At 33.6% G+C, this 11,708-nt stretch overlaps 1 protein-coding gene across 1 annotated transcript in view; it reads left to right on the plus strand.

Annotated features, from left to right (window-relative positions):
- The window catches only part of LOC108750361, a 61,691-nt gene that overhangs the window by 47,984 nt on the left and 1,999 nt on the right, over positions 1 to 11,708 (plus strand). Inside the window, exons 3-5 of the mRNA XM_018489767.1 lie at positions 5,968 to 6,111; positions 9,704 to 10,026; positions 10,413 to 10,687. Of these exons, the coding sequence (XP_018345269.1) occupies positions 5,968 to 6,111; positions 9,704 to 10,026; positions 10,413 to 10,687 (742 nt within the window). The remainder of the gene's footprint in view (positions 1 to 5,967; positions 6,112 to 9,703; positions 10,027 to 10,412; positions 10,688 to 11,708) is intronic.

Consider the following 11,708-nt stretch of genomic DNA (forward strand, 5'->3'; position numbering starts at 1 on the left):
GTAGCCTTTTATATGGCAAAAAGCCAGAAATCGGCATGAACGTACGTACATGTGCGGATCAAAGGACGATTACGTAATGTGAAAGTTATCGATGGAATTCACTTTTACTTCGACTTCGCCCTGACCTCCGTTATAATGAGAGCGATCTGAGTAATCTGATCGACACGTATGTTTGGCAATGAACGCGTAACCGCTTTAACGTCTATCGAATACGTTCCGTTTCTCTCCTCTCAACAGATTAGCATACGAATATGATTGTTGCGCCCTACTTTTATAAAATATTCAGATTAAATTGTCCGGTGTTATATTGTGTTGACAAGATTGATCAATCGATATTGTACATGACTATACATTGTTTTTTTTTTTTATAAATTAAGAGTCGAGAGGTATGAAAAAAAGCTATGAATATTTAATCAAAGCAGATTTATCGCATACTGTATACGATTAATGATTTGCCAAATATCACCGAGTATCAGTGTGGATGTTCCATTTATAATCGTAGGTTTTTTTAATGTTTTCATCGATGATCGATGTTACATGTGGGCGTGTGTGATCGATCTTTCTTCTTATTATATCATTCTTGAATTTTTATTTAACTAATGGAAATTGGTTATCGCGTAAGCCAACGATGTGTGATGTGAAGATACCTTATAAGAAGAATTTTTTAATATCCATCCATTGCCGATACTAATCTCAGACCGCAAAGAATTAACCTTCGATCAAGATTATATCCAGCGAAGTCTTGATCGATTCAACAGACTTGTAATATATCTCGATGCCGCGTGTTTGAGTAACGGTTCGTACCGAACCATGAAATTTCCAAGGCTGGCCATTCGTACGGTATCTCATAATAACTTAGAACCGTAATGGGAGACAGAGTTTTTCATGTCTTCATTTAATAAATTGATGTGTGCGCTTTGTCCGTTTTCTTCTATATACATCATGATTGATTGTATCATTCGGAAACAGGTAGTAATAGTTCAAGTTAATATCAGCTGAAAACTAAAGCAATGCTTCTTATTGATATAAGTTACTCAACGCTCTCGTAATGTTCTCTTCTTCTTTATTAAAAAAAAAAAAAATAAATCGATTTTTCCTTCCTCTGTCTCATTCGTATCATTTATTCCACTTGCTTCAATTATCAGCAAGCATCATAAATACTTTACACTGTTAGAAATTAATATCTAATCATGTAACAGAAGCTTGTTGTGGTCATGAGATAACTGAAAAGTAATAATGAATAGTTTAAACTGAAAATTGAGTTAAGTAGTCTCAAGTGTACACTATTAAAAATGAAATTTAAATATACCTTTAAGTTATACAATTTGAACTTAATTTCATGATATTAAATTTAATGTATTTATATAACTGAAAGCATATTTATGTATACATATACATACATGAAATTTAATGTATTTTTCATGAAAATTTATGAAATTTAATATACTTTCAATAAACTTTTTTAATCGGATTTGCATGAAATTTAATACGCATGTATTCATCATTATACTGTTAGAAATGCTTCCTTTACATGCAAATGAAGCTCGTGGTTATGAATGAAATTAAAAGTAATGAATGATTTAATCGAAATTTTATATGCAATAACTTGAAATTTTATATGCAAAATAATTTGAAGAATCATGTTACTTAAAACAAAAAAATTATACAATTTTATTTCAAAAACTATCAATGTATGACTCTCATGTAGTCTTGAAAAATTGATTTTACTATTATTTATCTTTCAAACCGTATAATTTCTGTCTGAAACATTTTTCCTGAAAATACTTTTCTTCAAGATAATCGACTGTATTATTTAAAATGAAACACTTTGTATATACGCTTAATTACTTTCATAATATAAAGCGTACACTGTCAAAAAAAAAAAACAGAAATTTGCTTCCGTTACATGTAATGGAAGCAAATTTCAAACAGGTACATTAAAAATGTTTAATGTTGTCAATGAAAATAAAGTTATAACTATATGTTTACTTACATTAAATTTCATGCAAATCTACATAAAGTTTAATGAAAAATGTACTAAAGTTCGCAAAATTTTATGTAAAGTACATTAAATTTCATGTACATTTACACAATTACATTTTTCAGATTGCAGATACATTAGATTTAATTTAGTGTCGTAAAATTAAATTTAATTTATGTAATTTATAAGTATATTAAATTTCACGACATTTTTAACAGTGTATGTATATGTTTACTGATAATCAAAGCAATTGAAACAAACAAAATGAAAGAGGAAAAGAAGGAAAACGGGAAATCCGATTTGTAGAAAGTAGAGAAGAAGAGAACATTACGAAAGTGTCGACAGTGATATTAATAAGATCATAATTTGCTCCAGTTTTCAGTTGATTAAGTCGAACACGTATTACTACTAGTTTCCGAACCTGGCATCAAGTAGTAGGTGTTCCAGAGAAGCGGGACGTATAACACAAGTGAAATCGAGGTCGAGATTGATCAGCCAAGGCGAGCTTGTTGGTGAATGAATCGGCTTGATAAGCATTATAACAGTTACGTCCGTAATCGATTTCCTCGTAGACGTAGGCGATCTGCGCGTTCTGCGAGAAAATCTCTCGATCGATTTCTATCGTGCGCCACGGAAGTCGCTGAGATACGCTAAGCGTGCCTTTCTGCGTGCGTTTTATCGTTTCCATTACGCGGTGAAATTGCGGATATGGAACTATAAATCGCGTGTAATGACAAGTGCGCCGTGGTGATTGCGTAAACGATTTGACAGTCAGTAGCTATAGTTATCGAGAACGATTTTATAATAATTCGCACTACAATGGTACCGTAACTCGATAGAAATGTCCGTGCCATTAAACGCTGCTGAACGGCTTCGCCGTTGTGACTCGAGATACTTTCTCTTCATTCAGAACTAGTCAGTTAATTGGAGAGAACTTATCTTACTGTACTTTCTTCATTTATAACGTTTTACACTTCTTGTAATATTTTTTAGCTTGCACTTCATATTTTTGCAGTGAGTGGAAACACGCGAAGGTTTTATTACATCCAGAACGATACGCGCGCGAGTATAATTGCACTTAATGTCCTGCGAACATTTTTTTTGTTCCGAATTTATGCTGGCAAAAGATGTGGTGAATAAAAAAAAAACTGTAGGACCTAATTAGTCCGAGGTTGAACGAAATTTAAATTTAAAATTTATCGCGCGTCGTTAATTCTGCGGCGCGCATTTATTTCGACCTTCCGAAAGAAGACATTGTGATTTAATCTGGCTGGATTCGTACAAATCGCCGTGAAGGCCGATTAACGATAAATCCGAAATTGACTGTAAACGTCCGGATAGCCGATAGCCGATAAAACATCCGCAATATCCGTTCGCGGAAAGGACGTTTCGTAAAAAGAGCTGGATGATCATCGGGATTTGTGCAACAGGCTCAATGTATAAATCAATTCGGAATGGCGGAAATGGCGATGTATAGATCGTTTGCGAAACGATTTATATGCCCGTACTGTAAATGCCTCGCCACGAAATGGGCAGATTTATATTCGGCTATAAATTTCCGCACGATCCACACCGCACCACAAACGGACAACGGATTATCGATTTAATTTCAACTCGTGAGATCATCGGATTGCCGTCGAGTATTATTCCTATAGATAATCCTCTCCATCGATCTCGCATGGATGACTGAAAGGAAATTAGAGATCACACTCAAACTTGAATAATACATTTATCGATTTATAAGTACACTTCAAAATTGTGTATAAATAATTTAAATTATTATATAATAATTTAAACATGAAGATTAAGAGAAAGGAATGGCGACAAAAATTGGCTTTAGGCGCGCGTTATAGCTCGCAGAAGATTCAATGAAAATTCAGGCTTGATTTAGAGTCATAATTCGATCAGCGTTATACGGTGACTTAAATTGTCTTTATGCGAAACTGGAAGAAACTCTTATGATCTCGTTAGGCCGAGCTAATAAACGTTGACGTTTGTTTCAAAACGCGGAGAGCCGCCGCTCTCGTACTCGGTATCAACAAAGTGGGTCAAATTGACATTGTGATTTCGCAAAAGGATTAGTTCGCCGCCGGTGATTTTAATAGCGCGCTGTGGAACGTAGGTTTATGAAAACCAGTCTGCGCGCCGCAAAGTGAAACGAGTTTCCACGCGGCGCGCGCGCGCGCGCGCGCGTGCGGCAACGGTAACGTTTGTCGCGTTTTGCGCGCGGAATGAAGCTGGGAAGCGTTAACGAACGAGCCAAACGAAACGAGGCCAGAAACGTCGTGTACGATCAACCACGCGCCGCATCATCTCGTGTCCTTCTGCGAGAAAGCAAGGTCCCTCTGACGTCGTTGAAACGTCGCGCGTTTTATGACAAGAATGTGTGTCTTCGACAGAAAGCGTAAAACGTTTAACTCTAATCTTTTGTAGATGGAAATAACGTTGTATTCCTATGAAACGAAAAATGTAAGAATCTTACACAGAAAGAACGATTTTATCGAAATTTAGATAGATACAGATCTGAAAATGATTTTAGACGAAAATATGAAGGCAACTCGAGCAATACTGCAACAAATTCTAACAATTAGCTTGAGCGTCAATATCTTATATAATTATTTTGATAGTTCAACAAAATTATACTTTCAGATCTGTATCTATTTAAATTTCTAGATTTTTACTTTTATTAGCAAACCATTCTTCTCGTGCATTGTTTTGCAATGCTTTCGATATTACTTATAGTACTTATGGATATTTACTTAATATACCGAACACCGTCAAAGCTATAAAGCGATGTTTTACAGGCCCTTTACAATAAGTCATTACCGTAGCTTTAAGCTTTTAAGCCGTAAGAAATTGACCAATCATAGTCAATTATTCTTCTTATATTCGACTGTGATTGGTCAATTTCTTATGGCTTAAAACTTAAAGCTTAGGTAATGGCATATTATAGAAAGTCCATTAAGGAATAGTAAATCTTAAATTATAAGAAATTAACTAATCATAGTCGATTATTCTTCTAACATCCGACTGTAATTAGTTTCTTATGGTTTAAGGCTTATTACACGATTCGTTTAAGGTTGCGAATGTTGTGAATGCCAAGTGAAACGTATCCATTGTAAGATACAAACACAGCCGAAGCTATAAAATATTTATGAACGTATCGACAGGTGACGTTGTGAATAACTTGATATTACAGGAGTAAACCGTGCTGTAAATTAAAATAGAAGAGGAATATAATCTCCTTACGAAGTGCTGTCACGAAATAATTTCAGAATAATGAGCTTCAGAATAAGTCGTACAGAATAGTCTAATCTCGAACATTGAATAAATCTCGGAGTTGGTCTTATTCGCGTATAGCTCAGGATATATTACAATTAATCTGGAGTTAATTCATTATTAATTCCATGATATTCACATTATTCAAGCCGGAATGGCCTGTTCGAATATTTCATACTGTGCGCACATGACTTTCGTCATTCCACGTTAACGAACTTCCAATCAAATAGTTATTTCTATCTATTAAATCTATAATAAAAGTAAATGGTCAGTTATTTCTGTAAATACGCGAGTGTTTTTTTTTTGGTTAAGCCTCTCTACTTCTCAACTATTTTCAACGCGCTCGCCGGATTATTTTTACACGCACATTCTTAATAAACATTCACCGAGGTGAGATATCTAAGAGGATCTTCATTTTACACTTTTGTGAAATTAGAAACACGCCTGTAAAGGCGTCTACAGACAATATGGCCAATATATACGTCAATTTTGCATACATTTGCTAAATATTGACTGCATTTAATATGGATAATTATGTATGTTACGTACGTATGATATTTGCTAATGTTGGCATAGGCACTTTTAAAAAAGAACACAAAAGATACAGGAATTTATTATTTTCTTTCCTTTTTCGATACTATTTGTCAATTGTTTTCAATTACGTCTCTTCTTTGATTACGTCTCACATGTGTTTTTTTATGTTGCAGGCTGGTTCTCAGTAGTGTCCAGCAACAGTGGTACCGGAAATGCTAGAGTGTACAGAAGAGTCGGTGCCTTGGTGCGCGCAGGAGTGCCAGCGTTCTTGCTCGCGAAACCACTGCGAGCTTACACGTTGACACATTCCAAAATGGGTAAGTTATTTTCTCAACAATCTGCCTGTATTATAAAAACTGTTTGCAGAACATGTCAGAGTTTAATGTCGGTGATATAAAACGTCGGTGTTATCAAACGTTGAATGAAATATTTCTTTAATTTAGCAAATAACTCAGAAATTATTTTCATCATTTTATACATTATTTCTTCTTCGCGTACATTTTGGCAAATTAATTGGACGAAAATTATCCATGTCCATCTAGCGTTACGTATATTTGGCATCCGTTAAGTTTATCATCTTGGCCAACCTAAGGCTGTATTTAAAATTTACTGCACTTACCGGAAAAGCTATAGTGCACATAATGTAAAGTATAGATTTTCAGTATTGGCAGTAAATTTTGGAACACAGCCCAAGTCCGCATTTTCCAACTCACGGTTGCAGTTATCGTTCGTAGCTATCTGACCGATATGAACCTGGCGCCCGATATTGAAATGGGACCAACTGCATTCGAAAGAGATTCGTTTATACCTCTCTTATTTTCGTTTGTACCTCAAGGGGGTCGGAGATACAGCGATTACAAAATTTCCAAAAAACGTTAAGGGGGTAAACACATTTCAATAAATTTAACATTTGTAATGTGTTAAATTAACACATTTTATTCTTTTATTTTACAATAAAAATGTCTGCCTTATTAAATGTTATTTGTATGTTATTTATTCACTTACTCATAAATTATTTTTAACTGAGAAATGTTGAATATTAATTTAGTGCAAAATATTCAAATAACACAATCACATTGTGTTAAATTTAACAAAAATTTTCCAATTGTGTGAATGTCATCGCTACTGCGTTATTCAGAAAGAAAATTGCTTTTTTTTCTTTTTTTTTAATAAAATGTGCTTAAAGGATAATACAGTTCACAAAAAATTAACGCGTAATCTTTAAAACTCATAGATTAAATATTTACTGCTTATTTATTTATTAAATATGAATTTAAATTAAAAATTCTCTTTACTTATACACATTGCAAACAATTCTCAATCGATTCAATTAAAAGTTTTGTCCAGATTTTCTATTGGTAGATATGATTTGAGTAGCTGATCACGCAGATGTTCATTTCGTAAATTTAGGTCACGTGACTAGAACAGCCGCGTAAAACGGATGCACTCCAACGTCCCACAGTTTCGCAATGTGTACAGGAGGCAACAGGCGTGTGCACAAATCTCGCGGATTATTTTCTCGGTCTGTAAGCGACTGGCCGTGACACGAATGTCAATGTGTTCGTAATATGTGGCTTACACATCGTGCGTTTAAACATATACGTGAGGCGAGGTTTTACGCGCGACGAGAGCGCGTAACAGCGCGTGAAGTAATAGGCACGCGGCCCGGTGAAAGCCGTCCTCACGAACGCCCGTGTATAAGTGCTGCGAAGTGCGAAGGCATACACACCGATACAGCTCGCGAGCATTATGCCATTACACACGCTGCTGTAACGATTATGGTCACGGCGGAAAAGGATTTTTACGCGAGCGCATCCCTCTCGGTTCCTCCTTTCAACGAGATCCGGATAGGTCCCGTAAGTTTCGCAGCGGTGACGTCGATTCGCGTCGGCGTCCGTTATCCGACGCGTTTATTGTCGTTAATTGCTCGCCACCCCGCCTTCCGATCATACCTGCGCCAGCGCAACGGTACACGATCGATGCATACGATTCATATGGAAATTTGCTGGTATGTTCCCCGAGTTTCAAGATGATATCAAACGACTAGTTTAGACGGCCAGAGACGTGTTATTACGTTAGAAGCTTGTGTGAAGGCTTTCTTGACGTGTGAGAAGAGAGAAGAAGAGAAAAGAAGAGAAGAGAGAAGAAGAGGAGAGAATGTACTCTAAAACTATATATCTACAGTAAGAGTGAGAAAAAGATATAGAAATAAAGTTGAAATTTTCAAAGATTATACCTCCGTAGTGTCATGGAATAATGAACGTTTAAGATTGTAGGAAAATATTATTATTAATTAAATAGAAAATATCAAATTATATTCAATAATTTATACTATATTGATGATATAAAACAAGAGAGAAAGATACCAAAAATTGGTAGCAGTTTTCCAGATTAATTTTGTTGTTCACACGGTAAAAAAATGTTTGGTATTTGTGTTAAATTGATATTCAACACTTCTTAGTGTAAAAAAAAAAAAAATACAATTTATAAGTAAATAAATGAATAATATAAAAATAGTAAGTGTAATTAAAAATATAAATTCTAAGATAAAGTAGGGATTAATTTAACATATAAATGTTAATTTAAATGAAAAAATATGCTTCCACAAATATGCTTGTTTATAAATTGTGTCAGTGCTTCTTTCTTTGTTAATTTTATTACATAATATTTCTTACTATCTACGTATTCATTTTGTGTTAAATTAACACAAAAATTTGAGTAAACCGTTTATACATGTAAAATGTGTTAAATTTAAACATATAAAATGTGTTAAATTTAATGTCTACAAACTTTCCAACTGCATATTATATAATTTTTCTATACTATATAATTTTTTCATATATTGTACAATTATATTTAATTTTATAGCTGTGTTTCTATATTAAGAGAAACATACTAAATTTTAAATATTTTATTTGAACAATGCCAATTGAATATTTACTTACAGTAAGTAAATATTTATTCAATATATAAAATAATTATCAAGTCAAATCTAGTAATCAATTAATGGTTCTTCAAATATATCCTTATGTGTAATAAATATTTAATTAGCATTATTCAAATAAAAATGATTTATTAAAATTTAGAATATTTTTTTCAATGTATGAATATCGTTAAGAAGGCAACGAATTCAAGACAAAATCAGAGCTGCTGCGCACAATGAAAAGAATAGGAAACAGGGAATCGAGGGGCTGCGTACCTCCTCTACCGTTTTAGCGGTAGATTTACCGTTTGGTTCACAAACCTACTGCCTACTGTTTCAGCTAGATTATCTACCGACTTTTTTTACTTTATTTTGTTTGTATATAATATCCTATTACTGCTCATTGTACTCAAAGGTTGCTATCTCCTATTCGCCATGTTTTTCGCGCATCCTTCGAGCGATTCCTGTTCGTGTAAGTCTCTTTGAATCTTTCGATAATTATAAATTATACTACATTTTATTATTTTTTTAAAATGAAGTTTCAATATTTATTTTAGAAAGTTCAAAGTATGTTGGTGAATTTTTAGAGATTTTTTAAATCATTCTCTGAGAATAAGTGAAAAAACGAACGGATTCTAGTGATACCCCCGTTTCTATGGATGAGGCATCAAATTATAACTAGTACGGTAAGGGTTAACTCAAGTGTCGCGTTTGTCATACGGCATGATTTTTTTGTATCGGTGCCAATTATAAATAATTGATATCGTTCCCTTTGGATCTAGTTTGTGATTTGCGAAAACATTGTTCCAATTAATTGTCTCTATAGATCATTTCTGCAAACAGTAATTAAAGTTAACACAGGTGTTTAACTGATTCTTTTTCTTTTTATTAATTTAAAAAAAACCTGAATCCGTTAAATTTCAATTAAACTTCATCGTCTACGATAATAGTATTATATATCAAGTTTAAGTTGATTTCTGTCGCAGAAAATGGAAATTTGCGGGCTCATTACACGAAGACGACAGTGCGGGCTGGTGAGGTCCTGCGACTTACTGCCGTTTTCCAGGATACTCGTCGCGCTCCGGTTACCAGTGGCGTATCTGGAATCGTCCCGGAAGGCAAATGCTCAAGATCCTCGGAGCGGGATCAATATGCCCAGTGCTTGGACTCTCACGGGCATGAGTTGTTCGCGCCACTTTCAGCTAGAGGAGAGTTCTATGCGACTTGCCAAAGCGGTAGTCTTGACACCGGCAGTGACGCAGTGCTCTACAGGGTTCATCAGCTCGCCAGAAGGGATTTACCTCTGAGGGTAAATCTCGTCTCTTTCGCAGAATTTCAAGATTAATTAATCATCGTTATACACTGTTAAATTCATAATATCAAATTGTACTCAATTTAAGTTATTTTTAATCATTTCTTCATAAGTCGCCACTGCTTATACTCAGTATATTGTTAATTTAATTAAAACAATAGAGTTAAACAATTTAACTCAAGAAAATAGCTTGACTTAAATTTTAGTTTATTATTTACTAATTGTAAGTATATATGCATTAATATGAACTTTGTTTACTTTGAAACTAACTACAGAAATTGATTGATTTATATTTTGACATACATTTAAAAATAACAAAATCTTGTTTAACTCAAGAAATAGCTATTGCTTCTTTGATATATAATAGTGTGTATGATTCCTAGGTACGTCTAGTCGCTGGACCCCTGCCTATACCATTGCCGCGAGATTATAGCGGCCTGATGCAGTTGGAGAACGCAAATAGAGGACCGATAGTTCTTGGCTGTGCAGTACCGCTAATGCCCGAAAGACCCTTACCCAATACCACGGTGCCGGAACTCCTGGAGCTCGTCGCGACTGGTCCGACCGCGCCTCGGGTGAAAAGAGCACGACTGGGATGTCCTTCTGAGGCGAGATTGCTCGCCTCACCGAAAATGCAGCGATTACTTTCGGCTTGCAGGTAAGAAGAATCTTAATCACTGCGTGGAAAAAGCAGCTCACTCTATGAAATGTAATTATTTAAAGTATGTAGTATCAATGTAGATTTAAAAATTAAAATGTTTAATTTTAAAAAGAGTTACTACAATTTTAATAAAGAATAAGGATTAATAAAATTGGGTTATTAAAAAGATATTATATAAAATATGATTTTATATAAAATTAATTAGTTTGGAAAAATATAATAATTTCATAAAGAGAAAATTCTTTTTTAAGAAGATACGATCGAAAAATCAAAATGCTTCGATCTATTAAAAAATTACACAGAATATTATTTAAAACGAAACTATACTATGTTAAAATTTCAAACCGATTGACTGTGTAATTTTTAAGAAAGAAAGAATTAAAGTTAGAGTTTTATGCATGGTGTCTTATGGCAAATGCATTGAATGATCGATATACATAATTACTTTTAAAATGCTTCGATCTATTACAAAAAATATATAAATAGTTAGAACAAATCTTTTTTTACATTCTTGTGTAAGAATTTTAACTCGTATTCACCGTATAATTTATTTGTATACAAGCAAAAAACTGATGAAAGTATGCCTATTTGAGTATCTAAAGAAATGCGGAAAACTTGGCAACGCTGTTGACTTCCGACGTTAGATTGCGGCTAGTTTCATCCTATGACATGTGTGATTGAATATATGTTTCTTGCTTATAATTTATTGTTATGTTTCTAACTTAAGAAAGCTGTAGCAACTATTATTGCAAAAAATGCAGTAAAATATATTTGAAACTATATACTAAAATATATGAAAAAAAACGATACTAATATATTAATGTATATGTATTAATATATGAATAACGTCATTCACTAAATTTATTCAATATATAACTAGGAACGTAATCCTCTTCGTAAATTAATAAATTAATTTATAAAAAGATATTTATTTTTTTAAATTTAGTACAATATTTATTTTATTTAATACAACACTAATATTTATTTTTATTTAACATAGTAATAAAAAAATACGCAA

The sequence above is a fragment of the Trachymyrmex septentrionalis genome, unplaced genomic scaffold (genome assembly GCF_001594115.1).
Source record: "Trachymyrmex septentrionalis isolate Tsep2-gDNA-1 unplaced genomic scaffold, Tsep1.0 scaffold36, whole genome shotgun sequence".
In the NCBI taxonomy this organism is placed as follows: domain Eukaryota; kingdom Metazoa; phylum Arthropoda; class Insecta; order Hymenoptera; family Formicidae; genus Trachymyrmex; species Trachymyrmex septentrionalis.